Source organism: Danio rerio, chromosome 6, assembly GCF_049306965.1.
Source record: "Danio rerio strain Tuebingen ecotype United States chromosome 6, GRCz12tu, whole genome shotgun sequence".
Classification (NCBI taxonomy): domain Eukaryota; kingdom Metazoa; phylum Chordata; class Actinopteri; order Cypriniformes; family Danionidae; genus Danio; species Danio rerio.
Window position 1 is genome coordinate 35,878,638 of NC_133181.1, and position 22,012 is coordinate 35,900,649.

General features: G+C 33.5%; 1 protein-coding gene across 3 annotated transcripts in view; it reads left to right on the plus strand.

Moving 5' to 3' along the window:
• Positions 1-22,012, plus strand: part of pik3r3b (phosphoinositide-3-kinase, regulatory subunit 3b (gamma)) — a 462,891-nt gene that overhangs the window by 260,314 nt on the left and 180,565 nt on the right. For all 3 annotated transcript variants that reach the window (XM_073952390.1, XM_021476737.3, XM_073952389.1), the window contains 2 exons: positions 14,235-14,330; positions 17,996-18,073. Coding sequence is in view for 2 of the 3 variants with exons in the window: in XM_021476737.3 (XP_021332412.2) it covers positions 14,235-14,330; positions 17,996-18,073 (174 nt within the window). In the remaining variant the exon portion in view is untranslated. The remainder of the gene's footprint in view (positions 1-14,234; positions 14,331-17,995; positions 18,074-22,012) is intronic.

Here is a 22,012-nt window from a genome sequence, read left to right on the forward strand (position 1 = left end):
AGGTCCATACTGACTACAAAGGCAGATACTGATAAGATCAGGGCCTGTTGTGTGGACTTTGGGGGTTTTATGGTGTGGTCACATGTTGATTGGTCAGTTTGAATGTCTTGAATGGCTTTAGTCACATGGTCAAGAAAGATACAAGATAGGTGGTAAACTCGAGCTCTGCCCCTTTTCCTGCCCTCTCTCCTGCTCTGCTCCTCTCCTTCTCTGGAGTCTATCTTCTCTGACTCTACTGCAATCAGGCTTTTGGGCCTTCTCTCTTTGTCTCTCCCTCCCTCCGTGTCTCTCCTTCTACCTCTGGTAACTTTAATTTTACATTTAAGCTGGGTACAATTTATACCATATGTTTTATCATTTCATATTTTATCATTTTATACAGTATTTTGTTATTAATTCAGTTGTAACCAGAGAGATTTATTGTCATTAAATCATCTCATTTTCAAGTATTTGTGAATTACTTTTGATTTAACATCAACATTTAATTGTTCCATATTGCAATACAATACAATCACATAATATCAACGCTCTCCTGCAATTATAGCTATTAATACTGCCCTTATTTCCGTTTTTGGTATGAGACTGCAGAAGAATGGTTTGACTAGAAATGTAGAGTTTTTTACCATCATGCTGATTACTTTTTAGTCACTCGGCAGAACTACAGTTCGAACCGCTGAGGTTTAAAGACCATTCTTACACACACACACACACACACACACACACACATATATATATATATATATATATATATATATATATATATATATATATATATATATATATACAGATGTTACTACTTCAATGTGTTCCTTGTGCCGCCATTCATGCCGCGGCGACAGCGGTACTTGATGCGCCAGCAGCATTTGACCGCTGGGTGGCACTTTAACCACAGATATTCAGCTTTGCCTTTTCACAATGCTAAACAGACTGTTCTGTAGGCGTAACTTACTGTATGTGATGTTATGTGTTCAATTAAAATATAATTTTAATTTAGTTTTTCTGGTAATAGACATGCTCTTACACTATACTATGCTGTAGAAAAGATACATGGTGAGAAGTCAAAAAGCAAATATAAGAATTAAGTTATTAGCCTTCAGTGCCCGATTAAATTGCGTTGGGGTGAAAATAATGTTTTGATTTCTTTGACTATCATGGCAATGTTATAATCTCAAATCTTAAACGTGCGCATATGAAAAACAGCAAAATAATATAGATTATCCTGCCGGTAGAGCACATCACCTCACAGTTGTGAACTTGCGATCACCTCAACTTACATTTAAATTTTTTTTACCTGGTTTATTGTAAACTTATTAAGTGCAAGGAGGATTCGTTTTGGAAAATAGAATTGAAGAAATGAAAGACAACTAAAGTGAAAGCATAAACATTCAGTACAAATAAGTAGTCTTAAATAAATAAATAAATAAATAAATAAATAAAGCAGTCTTTTAGTACAAATATAGAGAGATGTAGTGTTTGCTATTTTGATAGAACTAAGACTAGACATGTTCATTTATATTTTTAATTTACGTTTTTATTTACATTTTCGTTGTTGATTATATTTACGATCTCATTTTATGTTTCAATTATAGTACATAATAATAAACGAATAATGAAAATAAATGAATAATGAAAATAGGACATAAATTAAGTCTGGCAGGTTTATTTTTAATAATTTAGTTTCAGTTCCGTTTTTTGTTTCAAAACGTCAATGTTCTGCTTTAAAGTATAACTGTGGTTTTGTTTTGTTTTTTTACTTAATGGCTCAGTATGTTTTGTATTTTAATTTCATATTCAGTCACCTTGCATATGCGTGTGAAATATAATGCCGCATAACCGCGGAAAAAGAAGAAAAGGCTGTCAGTTAAAGCTAATTAATCAAAATTGGCTATATTAAAATACAGCATTTATGTTAATACAGGCAGAGTGTGAACAAACTAAGGCTAAGATATGTGCTTGCCTTTTAATGCATTTAAAAATATTTGCGTCCTTCTTATAGGCTACAGGCAACTGGTGTATAATAATGTTTTTTTTTTTTTTTTTTTTTTTGTATGGTAAAGGACAATGCACATTATGTTATTGATGTAAACTTAGGCTAAAACTTACCATTGATAAACGTGACCTACCTCAAGCAGATCACTTAAAGTGTAATAAAAATAATGTTGCCGCAGGACATAAATGAAGTCCCGCAAGTTTATTTTTAATAATTTAGTTTCAGTACTATTAATTTTTTTCTCAAAACGTCAATAGCACCTTCAATAATCTAAACATTAAAGATGGACCGCAAGATGTGTTGAGTGGCTATGTGGTAAAGAACAATGGCAAAGCTAAGTGTGATTATTGTAATAAACTAATAAGTTATAAAGCAGAGTCCCGACCAACAGGACTAAGCATATGCGGTTGGCTCATTCTTCACGAATATAGAATTAAAATTATGGCGCGTTAGGTACATTGTGCATCCCGCAGGTGCCACCAACAAGGGTTGTGCATTTGAGTTTAACTTTTTGAGCGTTATAAGCAGCTCGTTGTTAGTTTTTATTTAAATATATCGAGCCGAAACTAAGCAGCGCATTCTCTCCGCCTCCTCGTTTATAACCAGCTGGACACGCCACTGAAGCAGGAGAGACACTTCGTCGTTCATAATCTTAGCTGATGTGTCGGAGTCGAAAGAATATATCAAAGAGGAATGTTCTTTTGACAGTCCCGATATGTTCAATCTGTTTTTCCCTGTCATTTCTCTTCAGCAAATTATATTTTTAAAGCTGCTTGATTCTTTTAAAACCGAAAGCAGAGCCCGTCAATTGGTGTTTTTTCATAAGATACTCCTTTATTAATGTTTTATTTTATGAGTGTCTTTAATGTGCTTTTTAATAGTTTTATTTTATTCAAAGCAGCACCTAAAAGCGAATTTATCCTTAAAACGTGGCATGAGAGCGATGCATGTCATGTGTCGCATATTGCCTTTTTTTCTGATCTTTTTGCATAAAGGTTTTAATCAAAAGACAGGTAATTTAATTACTTTCGATGTGCTAAAATATTTGTTAAATAAATGTTATTTCAAAAAAAGCATATGCAATGTGCTCTGACAGGTAAAATCCGATTCTTTCTCTCTTTCAAGTTCAAAGCAAATTTGAATGCCAAAGGATTTTAGATATGCATATACAAGACTATGTAGTATATTAACATCAACAAATTAATAAAATAAGTAGCAAATGAGAAATAAATGACAGACAAGTTGATAAAAACAGACATTATCTCTAATTATCAAAATTGCAAGATTAAAACAGCTGAATATAGGCCTAAATAATCTAGAAAACAACTACTGCGCGCTGATATTTATTCTTCTTTTTTTCCGAATAACGAACAATTTCAACCGCGGGGAGATACCGACAGCTTGATTTGCAGTATTTTCTAACATGTTAGAAGCGGGCAGCGGACATCAGCCAGCCGTAGAGACGGGCCGGCACAAAAAAAAACATGGCTGCCGGTGGAGAAGCGGCTGTGCCCTCAGCAGCTGATTGAGACGGAGCTGCATATCCTGAGTGCACTAAATACTCCGAGATCCGGGAGAAATTCTACCCGATAATCCAACACATACAAAACAACTTTGAGTCCCTGTCGAACAGAACCCATCTTACTGGGGGAGTGTGTGTGCTGCTGTGTGTTCACCCAACAATACCCGCTCCTGTCTTCAACACACAAATACTGGAACTCTTTATGTGGACTTACTTTTGATAATAGGCTACTATTAATACCTTTATCCTGTTTAATGTTATCAAAAATCTATTTTTATTTTTATTATTATATTTTTATTTTTTATTCTATTTTTATTTTTATTAATCATTTTTTATTATATGTTATTTTCATATTTGTTTGCACTACTGCCCTTTTTGCACTGTCTTGTTTGTGAGACGCGCACTGCTTTGTCAAAACGAATGTACAGTTACTTGTCATGCCAATAAAGCACCTCAAATGTGAAAATAGCCTAGGCAACAAATAAATAGTAGTCTAATAATAACAAAAAATGCCCTTTTCATTTTCATACAATAGGCCCATGTGTGGGTTTTGACAATATGTGTTTAATTAAGCTATAAAGATCAGATGAAATGCATAGTGAAATATGAAATAAATGTCTCTTTCTATTTATTATTTTAAAAATCAACTCATTTTTGCCCAGAGAAAGAGGCGCGCGGCACTAGCGGACATGGGGTGCTTTTCCAAAAAAAGACGTACAGTAACTTGCAGCTGAACTATGCACAGTTTGGGGAAAAAAAAGGATATAGTGATGCATGTCCCCTAAAACCCCTAGTTTCTCTGTCGCAGATCCATCATTTGAATCAGGTTAGTTATAAGTAAAACGCACATAATGATAAAGCACACCATCATCACGAGGGCAATTAAATAGACAACCTAAACATATTTTTAATTGTTTATTTATGTAATGTGAGTTTTTATAACTTTGCTCTTTAAATTATTTATAACTTAGGCTATTCTATGAGATGACACCATAAAAGGCCTTCAATGCACTGAAATAGGTAATAGGGATACAATGAAAAGCCGATTTCACTATTGACCCTGTTTTTATTCATTGACGGCTTCCCAACGCCGCATTTCTGTTGCGCGAAAAAAGCTGCTTCAAATAAGCAAATTTATGACAAAACAATTTTAATAGTTTCATAGTAGTAGCTGGTGTGCTTCATCTGCGTGATTCTGATTTGACATTCTTCCGCTAAACTTGCACTGTGTTGATGTGTAAATGGGCTATGATCTTTGCTATTGAGGCTACATCAAGGTGTAAATGAGCTATAGTTCTCTTTGCAACTTTCAATTTCGAGGTGGGGGAAGTGGGAAGAGGCAATTCAAATGTACCATCTCTAAAAAAAAGGCCACTTACATTACATTTGTGTTTATTATTACCTTATTTTTATTTTATTATTAATAATTTATTCATTCATTCTTCATTCATTTTCTTTTCGGTTTAGTCCCTTTATTAGTCTGTGATCGCCACAGCGGAATGAACCGTCAACTTATCCAGCATATGTTTTACGCAGTGGATGGCAGGAGGGCCAGCTGGGGCTTTGGGACGGAGTGAAAGGAAAGGCGGAATTTGCCCCGAGTCTGGGAAAGATTGCTTGCCGTAATTACACTAGTTTTCCTATCGCACACATGCGCCAAACAAATAAACAAATAAATAAAAAAGGAAAAGAAAACATCTAGACTTATAGGCTGAGGTCTTTTTGCTTATAATCGCCCTTATGTTTCCGTTTTAAATGTAAGGCTGTTGCATAGAATAATACAATTTTAATTTATAAGTGTTGCTGCGTCCCCCTTGATGTTTCAATAACGCATAATAATCTACACACCATATTAAAGACACAGCAGACATAAAGGTTGTGTGTGAGAGACCGAGCAAAAGAGCGCTCTCTTCACAGCTCTGTTGATGCTGCTAGCGGCTTCTTTCTTTTTGTTATTTATTTTGCAGATAATACACCATATGAATACAACAGAAAGACATAAAACTTTACAAATTACCTTTTGTAGACTCAAAACAAGTGTCATATCTTGATAAGCCTAAGCCACATTGAAATATAATTTAAAGAATTACATTATCGGATATAATAAAATCGCATTAAATAAACAAACCAATATAAAACAAGCAAAAGCAAGCTATAACAGTTTAGGTAGGCCTATACATAAAAAACCGTTAAAGCCAAATCAAACTTTTATTTTCAAGATATTTTCTTTTAAAAGATTTTAGATATTTTCTAAAAACAATAAACACCAGAGAAGGTTTAGAATATTATTTATAAAGTATTTGGATATGATGATAATAATCAAATCGTGCAAACAGAGCATTTTTGGGAACACGTTTCAGGTCTCTCCAGTGCATTTGGGCTGAATGTTTGACTGTGTCTAAATGAGGATGTTATAAAATACATTTTCTACCGAGTTATTAACGGATGCACGATGCCAACAGTCGGGGGACGTTCTAGGGGCTGGGTTTGCGTTACGCGCTGCAAGCTATAGGCCGACAGTGGAAATGCGACATGACTTCGGTCTCACGATGCCCATTAACACCTGAAAGACAAGCTTTTGGTTATGAGATGGGGGAAGGGGTATGTCTCCTCCCTCAAGTGTTTTCCACAAACATGGTTACACAAAATCCAAAACTCCCGAGGACGGATGGCGTAACCGTAGCAAAACCTATGCGTTTTAAAACCAAACCGCATATGGGGCCTTATGAAAATGAATGTTTCTATGCACAACAACTTCTGGACTGAACTACTTGTTATTTAAAATATCTCTATTACGCTCTAGCATTCGCCAAAACGAATTTGTACATAAAAACACCGAACATAGCCTAGCTGAATAGGGTGTTGCCTGCTGAGCCATGACAGCAGCAGACAATTCCGCACGACCATAAAGCCTTCACCCGACAGTTATTTTCTAATATTCACAACGCGAGCCACAACAATAGACATGCCATGCCCATCATCCTTACAGACAACTTCGCTTTAAACTGTATTAAGGTCCCATTTACACTGCACATCAGTTTTATATAAAACGTTAATGATACATATAACAGGCTACATTTTGATGGTGAAATAACCTTTTAAACGATGGCTTTTTATTTCAGTATTCAAACATTAAATAACGAATGCATCAAGTGAAATAACGAATATGCAAAAACACATGTATATAAATATAAAGGACTATTATAATTAGCAAAATGCTGCTCTATTTATCTTTGTATTTTTATAATTTTATTATTGTTGTTTTTAATATTTTGAACTAATTAAAGCTATAGACAAATACTGCTTGACATTTTAGAAAATGTTTTGCGTATACCCAGTACCGAGAACAAACAAACAAAAGCACATGGCTTGTTAATCAATTTAATCAAGCTCTAGCCACGAATAAAATAATAGAATATTTTATTATTTTAATATTTTAGACGACGGGTTAGTAATTATATTATAAATGGTTATGTTCAGATCAATGAAATAATAACTTTAATAATTCTGCTTTGCATTTTTCTATGCATTACTAACATCACTAAACCATACATTTGTTTTATAAGTTAACCAAATATTTGCAGAGATTCAGCAGTTTTTTTTCTGACGCGTTTGCCAGTCATGCCAGTCAGTGAAAAAAAAAGTAACTGGGACCCCGTTTGCAGGTATTCAGATTCGATTTTATTAATCTGATTCAACTTTTATTATTTACAGGACATAAAAATGCAATTAAAAGTTTCAAATCAATGTGCATTGTCCTTTACCATACAAAAAAAAACAAAAAAACATTGTTGTACACCATAGCCTGTAGCCTATAAAATGGCCGCAAATCTTTTTAAATGCATTAAAAAGCAAGCGCATATTAGCCGTACCTTGAGTTTGTTCACACTCTGCCTGTATTAACATGCATGCTGTAATTTAATATAGCTTATTTTGATGAATTAGCTCTAACTGACAGCTTTTTCTTCTTTTTCAGCGGTTATGCTCGCATTATATTTTACACGCATATGCAAGGTGACTGAAATTGAAATTCAAATACAAAACATACTGAGCCATTAAGTAAAAAAAACAAAACAAAACAACAGTTATAGCTACTTTAAAGGAGAACATTGGCGTTTTGAAAAAAAAAAACTGAACTGAAACTAAATTATTAAAAAAATAAACCTGCTAAACTTAATTTATGTCCTGCGCAAAAATATTTTTATTATAATCTGCTTAAAATAGGTCAATTTATTTATTTATTTTTACTTTTGATGAAGCTGCATTCAACTTAAGCTCAATGTCGGCAATGTCTTTAAATAAATAATATATCTAGGCCTATTTTCATTATTCATTAATTTTCATTATTCGTTTATTATTATCTACAATTGTTGAGACATAAAATGAGATAGTAAACTATAATCAACAACGAAAATGTAAGTAAAAATAGAAATAAAAACATAAATGAAAATGTCTTGTCTTAGTCCTGTCAAAATAGCAAACACTGAACATCTCTCTATATTTAGGTTAAAAGACTGCTTTATTTATTTATTTATTTATTTATTTATTTATTTATTTATTTATTTAAGACTACTTATTTGTACTGAATGTTTATGCTTTCATTTTAGTTGCAAAAAGATCAGAAATTGATCTCGCACGCGCAGGGAAAAAAGGCAATTATGCCACACATGACTTGCATCGCTCTCATGCCAAGTTTTGAGGATAAATTCGCATTTAGATGCTGCTTGAAATGAAATAAAACTATCAAAAAGCACATTAAAGACTTTAATAAAAAATTAAAACATTCATAAAGGAGTAGGCTATCTTATGGAAAAACACCACGGGCTCTGCTTTCGGTTTTAAAAGAATCAAGCAGCTTTAAAAAATATCTAATTTGCTGAAGAGAAATGACACGAAAAAAAATAATAAAAAGATTAAACATATCGGGACTGTTAAAAGAAAATTCCTTTTTGATATATTCTTTCGACTCCGATACATCAGCTAAGATTATGAATGACGGAGTGTCTCTCCTGCTTCAGCAGTGTGTCCCGCTGGTTAAACGATGAGGCGGAGAGAATGCGCTGCTTAGTGAACCTAACGCGCCATTATTTTAATTCTATATTCGTGAAGAATGAGCCAACCGCATATGCTTAGTCCTGTTGGTCGGGACTCTGCTTTATAACTTAGTTTCTTCACATGTTGCCACTCGGCACATCTTGCGCTCCATCTTTAAACAAATGTTTACATTATTGAGGTGCTCTCCGGCGGCGAAGTTTCTGGCAGAGTAGCGAGTGAAAAAATGTGCTTGCAGAAATTGGAATCAAAATTTAAATTATATAACAAGCATCGTATTCTTTCTTATCCTCGCCCAGTTTTAATACAAGTTGTGTTTTTTATATTTGTGGCTGTGAAGTTTATTAAGAAAATATATATATATATATAGCCTACTTTATTTTTTTTATACTTTAAGTGATCTGCTTGAGGTAGGTCACGTTTATCAATGGTAAGTTTTAGCCTAAGTTTACATCAATAACATAATGTGTTGCCTGTAGCCTAAAGGCCGCAAATGCATTAAAAGGCAAGCGCATATCTTAGCCTTGAGTTTGTTCACACTCTGCCTGTATTAACATAAATGCTGTATTTTAATATAGCTTATTTTGATGAATTAGCTCTAACCTTTGACAGCTTTTTCTTCTTTTTCCGCGGTTATGCGGCATTATATTTCACACACATTTGCAAGGTGACTGAATATGAAGTTAAAATACAAAACATACTGAGCCATAAGTAAAAAAAAAAAAAAAAACAACAGTTATAGCTACTTTAAAGGAGAACATTGACGTTTTGAAAAAAAAAAAAACTGAACAGAACTGAAACTAAATTATTAAAAATAAACCTGCAAGACTTAATTTATGTCCTGCGGCAAAAATATTTTTATTACACTTTTAGTGATCTGCTTAAGGTAGGTCAATTTATTTTTCTCAGTGTTTCACGTACTGTACGGCAATGTCTTTAAATAAATAATTTATTTAGGCCTATTTTCATTATTCATTTATTTTCATTATTCGTTTATGTACAATTGTTGAGACATAAATGAGATAGTAAAATATAATCAACAACGAAAATGGAAATAAAAACATAAATGAAAATGTCTTGTCTTAGTCCTATCAAAATAGCAAACACTGAACATCTTTCTATATTTAGGCTGCTTTATTTATTTATTTATTAATTAATTTATTTATTTATTTAAGACTACTTATTTGTACTAAATGTTTGTGCTTTCATTTTAGTTGTCTTTTACTTCTTCAATTCTATTTTCCAAAACGAATCCTCTTTGCACTTAAAAAGTTTACAATAAAGCGTGTTAACAAATTTTAAATGATTAATGAAGGAATTATAATGCTTTGACTTATTGTTTAATATCATTTACAAGCACAGTAGCTGTATGGGCTATTTCTGTCCGTTCGCATCCCGTCCCTTTGCGCCCCCTGGCGGCTCATTCACAAACTGCGGTCATACACTAAAAACAGAGCGGCACCTATTTCAAACGGCGGCGGTACCAGCCGCGGCGTTAATAGCCACTTTGAACTCTCACCTACTGTATATATATATATATATATATATATATATATATATATATATATATATATATATATATATATATATATATATATATATATAAACTTTGACGTGTTAAGAATCACAAATTTTTTTATATATATGTATGTATGTATGTATGTATGTATGTATGTATGTATGTATGTATATATATATATATATATATATATATATATATATATATATATATATATATATATATAAACTTTGACGTGTTAAGAATCACTAAATTTAATAATCAAATTGGTTAGTTGGCTGATGTTTTGTTAACTTTTTTATGACATCAAATTTAATCAAGTCAAGTTGAGCTTTATTGTCATTCCACTACATGTGTTGATACATAGGAATGAAAGGTTGTGTCTTGCAGGACAACGGTGCTACGGACATTACACATAAATACAAACACAACACTGGACATTAGAGCTATTTTAAAAAACCTATGCAGAACTAATGTATACTATAAAATATTTGACTATACACATAAGACTGTCTATACAGGTTCCTTTACATGAGAGTGAACAATTCTGTGCAGGATATGGTGCAAAATAGGTATTAAAGGTTTAATATTGTGCAAGAGTTTTTTAAGGTTGTAGCAAGCAGTGCAACAGGATTGTAGTACATTTATAGTAAACATCGATTTCATTATTGAGTTCTTGTAAGGTGTCGGGTGCATAAGAGAGATGAGTGTTTACACTCTTCAATCAAATGATTGCATAGAGCTGTCTTTTGTTAGGAGAATTACACAAGTTTAAAGCATTTGTTTGCAGAAGATGCAAGTTATTATTTCTTACTTTCAGATAATACTATTTTTGTTTTATTTAAAATTAATTTTTATTTTAAGCAGTTTTGGGTTTTCTTCTATTTTTAACATGACTATTTAAAATGGAATCTTTTTGCAAGAGATGCTGTGTAATTTTCAAATTTTGTTTGTGAAACAGTTTGTTTCTTTTCTTCTTTTTTAATATAAAAATTAATTTTAATTTAAATAATGTGTGCTTTGATTTCAGTCCCTTGAAATATTTAACAATTAACCATAAATAGTTTAAAATATTTTTAGTATGTTTATAGTTCAAACCTTGACGTATGAAGGTAAAAATTATTTGTTTAATAATTAAATTCAATGTAAAGTCTTTGGTTAATTGAGTTTATTAGTATTTTTTGTACTCATAGACAATACATACTAAATACACACTGTGATTTGATCTAGTTTAGAGCACAACTTTTGATTAATTAATCCAGTATTTAACAAGTTTTGGGATGCTCAACATTATACTGCTAATTATCTATTATCTGGATTCTGCATTTGCTTGTGTTTTGTACATCATGGAAATCATTGGACCTTATACAGTATATTATGAATACTTGGGTACAAGATGAATTCATGTTTATGTAATTTCCATATATTTATGAGGGTCATGTATTATACTGCGATGTGACCTTTAGACTTTATCTGCATATTGGAAACGGACACTCCATCATGCTAGAGTTAGCAAAGTTATTCACACCATTTTTTTCATCCTCTTAATTTTATGAACAGGTTAGGCCTAGCTGAAAGTTTTATTTGATTAATGCAGTATCTAATATATATAAACATACAGTACTGAAGCATTCTTACATTTACATAAAAATCAACCCCCTAAAGGATTTTATCCATTGGAGTCTGATACATATGAGTATATATGGGCACACTTTCCAACTGTAACCTCAGTAAAATGTCACTGTTGAGTTGAAGGACAATGGAGATTGACAGAGACAGTGGTGCATTATGATACATTATGCATTGTATTTTATTCTGCTAGAGGACAAACCTGGAGGACATGCTATATACTGAATTTAAAACAAATAAACAAAACAAATGTGGGCAAAATGTTTATTTTGTGCGTTTTTTAAAGGAATATCTGTCATTCATATCAGTTTTTCCAAACATATGGGTTCCTTTTTTGTGAGCTAGAAAAAAAATGCACTAGGCAATGTGAACAAATCATTATATTTACAGCATTTATAAATAAATGTCACAAATACACTGTCAATCATTGGTGTTTGTTTGTAATAAAGGAATATTAATTTAGACATTAAAATGCTTAAGTATATGAATTCATTAGATATTTATAATCAATATTAATAAATGATATCAGTGTTAGCTCATAACACAATATTTAAACATTTGAGAAAATAATAAATAATTTTGATTGATGCAGTGAGAATCTTTTAAGTGTCATTAAGTAACTATATGAATTAATAGGTTGTCATGGATTTAAATTTTTATCCTTGTCCCAAAGTTGTATTATATTGTTTTTTTTTTTTCTCTAAAAATCGTGGCTTAAAAAGGCCAGCATACTATTATACTACATAATTTTTTTACACTTTCATTTCCTTCTGAGACTCATTTCTATATCCATCTTCTCCTAGACCGTTCATACTACAACCACCAAACTAACTCTAAACCTCCAAACTGCTCTGACTTGGGTTGCTATATCTTTTCCAACTGATCCAACTTATGGTTTTCCGAAAACTGACCTGGAAAATTTGGAAAAGTCCCATGACTTAACACTGGACAAAAATTGTTTTGACCTCATAACTTGCCCTAAGTTATTAGAACTTGTTATACAGTTATGACAGAATTATGGTTACACAAATTTAACTCAGACTATCAATGCCAATCACTGATGACCTTTCAACTTACTAGCCACACCCTAGCAACCATTTACGGCACCTTAGCAACTGTCCCATAGACTTGCGATGTGAAAAAAAAAATAAAAACTGCCATTGACTTTTCATTGGACATACTAACAACATAATAATTCATACTAAAAACATACCAACAAACATGCTAACATACTAATCATACTAGAAAAATAGTAACAATATATCAATTTATGCTAAAAACTTACTAACAAACATACTAATCGTACTAGCAACATGCTAATTCATACTAGAACCATGTTAATTTATGTTAGCAACTGTCTAGCAACCACTCAGAACACCTTGGCAACTTCCTGGCAACACCTTAGCAACTGCCTAGCAACAACTTAGCAATCACCTAGCAACACTTTTTTTTTGTTTTTAAAGATTTTTTTTGGCCTTTTTGCCTTTATTAGATAGGACAGTATTGAGACAGGAAGCGAAGTGGGAGAGAGAGAGGGGGTAGGGTAGGGAAATGTCATCGAGCCGGGATTCGAACTCGCGACGCCCTGACGTGCTATTGCACCATATGTCGGCGCGCTAACCACTAGGCTATTGCGCCGACTACTTTAGCAACCAGCTAGCAACACCTTAGCAATCACCTAGCAACACCTTAGCAACCTCTCAGAACACCTTGGCAACCATTGAGTAACCCCTTAGCAACCACATAGAACAACCAGGCAACCATCTAGCAGAGCCTTAGCAACCACTTAGCAAATGATCTAGAACACCTTAGCAACCACCTAGCAACCTCTTAGCTACCACCTAACAATAACCACCTAGAACACTCTAGCATCCACTTAGCAACACCTTAGCAACCACCTAGAACACCCTATCAACCAATCAGAATACCTTAACAACCACCTAGCAACACCTTAGCAACACTTTAGCAACCACCAAGCAACACCTTAGCAACCACCCAGCAACCTTCTAGCAACACCTTAGCAACCACATAGAACAACTAGGCAACCACATAGCAACGCCTTAGCAACCACCTAGCAATGAGTAGACACCTTAGCAACCACCTAGTAAAGCCTTAGCTAGCACCTAGCAACCATTCAGAACACCTTAGCAACAACCCAGCAACACCTTAGTAACCAACTAAACTCTCTAACAACCACTAAGTATTTGGTTGTTTGCTTTTTTTTTCATTTTAGTCATTGCATTTTCAGATTCAGCTAATTAAAGTGAGGAATAAATATTCTTTTCTCGGTTAACAAGCGTGGTTTTAGTTTTATGTTTCAAATACTATCTGAAACAATAACTCTATTGTTGTGAGACTGAGACTGGACTTTTATGTGGCATATCTACCATGCTGCGTGTGAATATGACAACCTGACTGTTCCCCAAGGAGTGATGAGATGTGGGTTTACAGTCAGTCACCTAATCAGGGAATTTGGTCTCACTGGTGGGATTTCTCATCATGGTCTCTCTGTTCTCTGACAGGCCCCTGTGGAAAGGCAGATGTTGTGGAGCAGTGTGCTCTGCCTGACCCGTCCCCAGTTGTAGTGCTTCGTCTGACGGAGGCTCTGGAGAGACTAGGTGAGTTTGCTCCTCTACCTCACCCAATTGAACTACTCAAAGAGAGTCAAACACTAGTTGTGCACTTAAGTGGGTCTCTAATGATGCAATTGACAGCTTCTCGTAACTGTAGAGATGGGATTTGTTTAAATTTTGCCTTTAAAGACAAACTAAATATACAGTTGAAGTCAGACTTATTAGCCTAATTCAGACTAATTCACCTAGTTAAGCCCTTAAATGTAACTTTAAGCTGTATAGAAGTGTCTTGAAAAATATCTAGTCAAATTTTTTTTACTGTCATCTTGACAAATATAAAAAAAATTCAGTTAAAAATAATATAAGAAAAATAAAAAAGTAATAAAAATAATTTATTAAAATTATTATGTTTAGAAATGTGTTGAAAAAAAAATCTGCTTCCTATTAAACAGAAAAAAGAGGAAAAAAATAAATAGGGGGGCTAATAAATCAGGGGGGCTAATAATTTTGGCTTCAACTGTATGTAGTTTACTATATATATAGAATTTCCAAGTATAGTAGTGCATGTTATTTACAAGTATAAAAGCAACTCTTAAAGGCATTGTTTACCCTAAAATGAAAATTCATTGAATCATTTATTCATCCATACACTTAATTATTGATTCCCATTATATTTGGCTTAGCTACAGTACTATGAAAGTCAATGGTTACAGGTTTTCAACTTTATTCAAAATATCCTCTTTTGTGTTCAGCAGAATAAAAAACTAATAAAGATTTAGCACTACTTGAGGGTGAATAGATAGTGGGTGAATTTACATTTTTGGGTAAACTATCTCTTTAATCACTTACAATAGTAGCTGAACAATATGTCTCTTATATCAGCAAATGTAGCATGTACAGCTGTTTTTATATACAGTAAAGCTACATTGCATTAATATGTATGCGATATTGTGTTTATACAACGGTTAGATGGCACAAGTGTGTAAATACCAACTAAAATGTTTCTTGAGAATCGTTTTAAGTGTAGAAATACCTTCTTCTCCTTGGATTTAAATCTCAAGTTGATATTCTGACAGCTGAGCAAAAGTCTGTGCGTATAATCAAAAAAACAAAACAAAAAAAAACTAGTAGCTACGTAGTTTTGAGTTTCTTTAATGCATTATGTAGAGCAGGGGTTCTCAATATATATATATATATATATATTTATATATATATATATATATATATATATATATATATATATATATATATATATATATGTGTGTGTGTGCGTGTGTGTGTGTGTATATACTTCTATTATAAATAAATACATTTAATTATACATTTTATATAAATTTTATTATATATAATACTAAAACTATATATATATATAATTTTATATTTATATATATTTTTTAAACAAACACGGATTCAAAGAGTACCACAGGTCAACAGGGAGTTTGCAAAGGACTTCGGCTTTAAACTAGACTGATTGAAAATCTACTATTACGTTTCTAATCTGATGGCGATTGAGTTTGCAGCTAAATATTATTGAGAGATCGCTGACAGGAACAGTGAACAACTCCACCAGTGTTTCTGTAGTTCTTATGGAAGGTTATTTTACATTCTATGGCAGAAACACCATTGAGCTTCGCTAGATCCTCCTGCATGGGCGTGCGTCCGTTATAATAAAACACTCACAGGATATTCATTTGGAAAACTGTGGCTATTAAATAGATACTTTCACTTGACGCACTTTGTGAATGAACAGACATGTACTAGTTGCAGACGCAGGGGCGAATTGAGACTAAAAATCAGCCCTTGCACTGTAGCCACACCAGCCCACGTTACCACACCGACACAGCCCCACCCACGGACACACACATTCACTACTTATATTGGTGTACAGATGGTAAAATTATATAAGCAGTAACATATTTAAGAGATATTTAAACATTTAATGTATGTGACTAAAACAAAAACAACCCATTTATATATGCAATCATGTCATTCATTTTTTTTTTCGTCTTAGTCCCTTTATTAGAACCACCAACTTATCCAGCATATGTTTTACACAGCGGATGCCCTCAAACCTGCAACCCATTACTGGGTTATCCAATTCCCATTCGGCCTACCCAATTCACCTATAGCATGTGTTTGGACTTGTGAAGGAAACCAGAAGGAAACCCACGCGAACAGGCAAACTCCACACAGAAACACCAACTGACCCAGCTGAGGGAACCAGCTGAGGGAACCTTATTGCTGTGAGGCGACAGTGCTACCCACTGCGCCACTGCACTGTCCCCTTTCGAGACTAGTGCAGTTAATTTGATGTATTTGGCATTGTCTGACTTGACTGCCTTTCCCTTTTTATGGTCCATCTCTATCAATTTGTTGCACTTACTGTGTGTTTGACATCCTTGCCAGATTTTGATTACGTCTGCATAACCTCTGATTGGGTCGGCCCATCTCGAAACCAGCCGGTCGTTGATGATTGGGCAAATGCTTAACATTGATTAATATTCTTACTATTATTATCATCATCATCATAATATACACATCTTGCAAGAGATAAAAGCTGCTTACATGTAAAAAACAATACATATGAAAAAAATAAAATAAAATAGCTGACCGGCCCACATTTAAAAAATGGTCCGGCCCTTCTGGCATTTGCCAGAATTGCCAGATGGCCAGTCCGCCCCTGTGCAGATGCAATCATGAGGCTGTTTTTGCGCTGAGTTTTAATTAATTAATGAGAGAACAGGAAAAAGTGCATTACTTCGATAATTTTGATATCGTAACATATTATTAATGAAATCCAAAAATTGTAGTATAATATTGAGACTTAATTTTAATTTCTCACAGCCCACCGGTTGCGAATCCCTTATGTAGAGTTGCAATGTATTAGTAATGACAAATCAGAGAGTTTTGCTCGCTGGGACATTTTTTTAGGATTATAACACTGAATGGAGGAAAACAAACTCAGAAAATCAATTAGTTCTTTTTAAATTACTCTACCCCATCCAGGAAATCAACAATTAGAGAAAGAAAACATAAACTGGAAGAGTGCAATTTACCTTCATCTCTGTGTTTATTCTTTAAGTCTTATCTTCGAACCAGTCTCACCTTAATGAAGCCTTAGTTTGAATTTCTGCTAAGGAAAACAATGAATAGTTTCAACTTATAAGAGTATTTTTTTTTACGACAATACTAGTTTTGATCCTTTTTGATAAAAAAAAAAGTGTCTGTGGTGAAGCTGCTCTCTTTGGTATCATGGATGACTTCCAAATAAGATGATATTCTTATGTATTAACAACTTGTATGGGGTCTAAACAACTATATTCTTACTTTAAAGTCTTTTAAAAATACATTATGTGACACAAAAACAACATTGTTTACCAAACTATAGTGATTTTATCCTTTGCCATGACACAACGTGAAGACTTCAGAAAGCCAGAGTGAGTTAATCAGTTGCCATAGTGATACTGGTAGAATATTACGTGGCGAGAAAAACCTCTCAGCCAATTAGATTAGAGAACAATAATAAACTCTTGTATGAATCATATTGTATTTTTACAACACAGTTTAATGCTCTTACCATTTACTGCCAGAGTTGTTATTAAAGGTGGATAACATGTACCTAGTTTCTCCATCTTTTCAATTTACTGCAATGTTTCATGATAACACATCAAATTATAAACCTGATATTTGACCTCTGTTCTGTGCTCAAGACTGGGAGAATGAGCCACTGTACCGATCTGGCCAGGCCTCCACTGGACCTCCAGAATTACTTCAGGCTTTGGAAACAGGTCAGTAAAGACATGCTTTTTTGTTCTTTCATAAGTTGATTATTCTGTAAGTTATTAATGCAAATTTCTAAATATTTACTAAATGTTATATTCCACCTATAATATTCATCTAGTTATTGACAACAATTGTATTTCAAAACTGGGCCTGAATTGATTGGTTAACAAAAGGTTGTGTGAGTCTTAGGGTGTGTTTATAAGTGTGGCCTCTTGCAAAACCAGAATCTTGTTCAGCAGTTTCACAACACTCAGGATAATTAACTCTGTGAAGCGCATGATGTGTGACACATGTACCATACACCTGATGACATGAAATATGTAGAGAGCTGGCGCAAATTTACCCTTCAGTCGAAGATGAAGAGATATCGCTATGGAACATATGAACGTAAACCTATTGACAAACAAAAGTAAAGCTGCTGATAAAGATCAAAGAGTATAGAAGGCTGTATTAATGAAAGTAGATCTGATGAATTCACAAACAGCTAAAACAGGGAAATATGTGCAAGCTTAGTCATTTAAACACTTTATATGTTAAAGCTTTTATTTATATTTTGTCACCTTGAAATTATAAGGTTCTAACTGCCATTGTTGTCAAAATTGAGTTATTGACATATTTTTATTAAATGACAACTTATTTACATTATGGGACTTTTTTTATAAGTTGTCTACATTTTAAGACTTTTTATTAAAAAAACAAAAAAAAATGTTAAACACATACTGATTGCTACAGTATATGGAATGCAAAAACTTTGAAGCTCATTATCTCAAAATCATTCAGAATGCAGATAGAACCTTATAATTCCAAGGTGACGATTTGTAATAATTAAAACAAAGTTTCATTATATACACTAAGAAAGGAAGTTTGCTAAAAATGAAACTACCTATTTAAAACAAGCTGATACTGAATAGAATTATTTCATCAAAATTGTTGCTAACTATTTATATGGGCTGAATTTAAACAAACAAATTTAGTAATGTTTACCTTAATTTTGTTTGTTTAAATTCAGCCCAAAAATTGTTTACAACCACTTAACTTCCAAGGAATCATCTTTGAATAAAAATCATTCTTGAGGTTTTTTTTTTTTTGGGACAACTTAATTGTTTTATATTCAATCCCCCTAAACATGTAAAAACTATTAAGTTGACTTAATTTATTCTTGTTGTTCCAACATAAGTTGATAGTGTGGATCCCAGCATGTACTCAATTCTTGGCATAATTCTATAAATTCATTCATTCATTCATTTTCTTTTCGCCTTAGTCCCATTATTAATATGGGGTCACAGCGGAATGAACCGCCTACTTATCCATCACATTTTTACGCAGTGGATGCCCTTCTAACCGCAACCCATCTCTGGGAAACATCCATACACACTCATTCACACACACACTCATACTCATACATATTTAGCCAACTCAATTCAACTGTACCGAATGTCTTTTCGACTGTGGGGGAAACCGGAGCACCTGGAGGAAACCCACGCGAACTCAGGGAGAACATGCAAACTCCACACAGAAATTGCAACTGAGCCGAGGCTCGACCCAGCGACCTTCATGCTGTGAGGCGACAGCAATACCTACTGCGCCACTGCATCGCCATAATTCTATAAATACTATAAATAATTCTATTTATATATATTTTATATATACATATATATATATATATATATATATATATATATATATATATATATATATATATATATATAGATATATATATATATATATATATATATATATATATATATATATATATATATATATATATATATATATATATAATATTCTATTTTATATATTTTTATTCTTATCGCTTTACTCATTTATTTTTGTATTGATTGATCCATTTATAAATGTCCATCACTTTCAGTGCTGCCAAGTCCACAGTTTTCCCACAGAATTTTTTTTGCAGGCTTAAATCCCACCTGGCACCACAAATCTAATAACAACCATAATAATCCACCCCATCTCTAACATCTCCCACCTCGTCTGCCCACACTGGTGATTCATCTTCATGTTGGACAATTTTATATTATAATGTGTTGGACATGTTCAATGAATAGTGGTGTCACATCAAAAGACAACAAAACTTTTATATTTTATAGTAGTTCCAATAAAATTAAATATGTGAAAAATTCTGAGACAAAAACTTACAGGTTTATGTCAACATCTACAACAAATTGCGTCTTCCTTTAACAATTATTATTTGTGTGTGTGTATGTGTGTGTGTGTGTGTGTGTGTGTGTGTGTGTGTGTGTGTGTGTGTGTGTGTGTGTGTGTGTGTGTGCGTGCGTGCGTGCGTGCGTGTGTGCGTGCGTGTGTGTGTGTGTGTGTGTGTGTGTGGAATTGCCTATGTGGATGAAACAAATTACTAAAATAGACCCTTTTCACATTTCCCGGTTTCTCAGTAGCAGAAGTTGTCATAGTTGGAAAAACTTAGAGTGCAGTGAATGGGAGAGAGCAACACATTTTTTTTTTTTTTTTACAATCTTATTTGCTCAAATAATAAAAGAAAAACTCCACGATGATGTTTTAGAGACATATCGAAAAGGAAAATAATTGTGTGACATTGATGACGGCAGCCAGAGAAGAGAATAAAGTCAAATTTACTGTCCTGTCCCATAGACACAGAGGCGGTAATTATTATTATTATTTTTTTTTTTTGTAATTTAAAGCAAATATGATATAAAACATACATACATAAATACATATAAATATTCATTCATTCATTCTCCTTCAGCTTAGCCCCTTTTTCCATCAGGGGTCACCTCAGCGGAATGAACCACCAACTTATCCAGCATCTTCTTTACACAACTGATAGCCTTCCAGCTGAAACCCATCTCTGGAAAACACCCATTCACACTCAGATACACCTGTACAGCATATCTTTGGACTATGGGGCAAACCGGATCACCCGGAGGAAACCTACGCGAACATGAGGAGAACATGCAAACACCACACAGAAATGTCAACTAACCTAGCCAGGGCTCAAACCACCAACCTTCTTGCTGTGAGGCGACTGTGCTACTCACTTTGCCATCATGTCGCCCTATAAATGTTCATACAATTTTAAAAACTTTCAAGGATTTAGGGTGCAGATGACCGTTAAAAGCATTTTAACAGGCTTGTGAAAAGGGTCCATAGCCATTGTAAGATTAGGCCTGATGTATTTATTAATGATATAATGATTTATATATATATATATATTATATATATATGAAGAGCTGTAATATATTGAACTTTGCTTGAAACACCATAGGACTGTTTGTTCATTGGAAATTTGGCTCAAATTTTTTTTTTTAAATGTAGTAAACTGGAGCTTTTACAAGATGTCCATAGGAGACAAAGAAATGTTGAACCATTTACTACATTTTAAATGATGACGATACCAATTACATTCATTTGCATTCACATGCAGCGTTGTGTTATCGATTAAAACACAAGAACAAGGGAAAAATAGCAATTAATACATAGTGTTCTGAGCACAGCAACTCCTTGTGTTCACTAGTGCAGATTCAGGCCATTGCTGTTAAAAAAAAGTTTTGTGAACTTTAGCTGGAGTTCTTAGTAGCACCACAAGGGAGTGCTCTGGCTCCGTACTTTTTTGGGAGAAGCTGCTTCCAAAAAACCTTTGCTCTGCTATTGGATTAGATCAGCCAAATATATGCATAAACACACACACTCACACACACCTCATCACTTTTTTTCCCTCTCTTCTAAAATGATTAGGCAAAGCATGAATTTCCCATAGGAGAAAACTACGTTTATCACTGTGATTCACATTCTGTTGTGGTTTCAGACTGAGACTTTTATTAAGTTTTAAGAAGAGGCTTTGTTAGAGATTACGGTTGCAACATATACATGAATATACTGTACATGGTCTAGCAAAACCATGTACGGTATGCAGTATGCATGGTGTGCCACAGGTAAAGCAGTATTTGTCA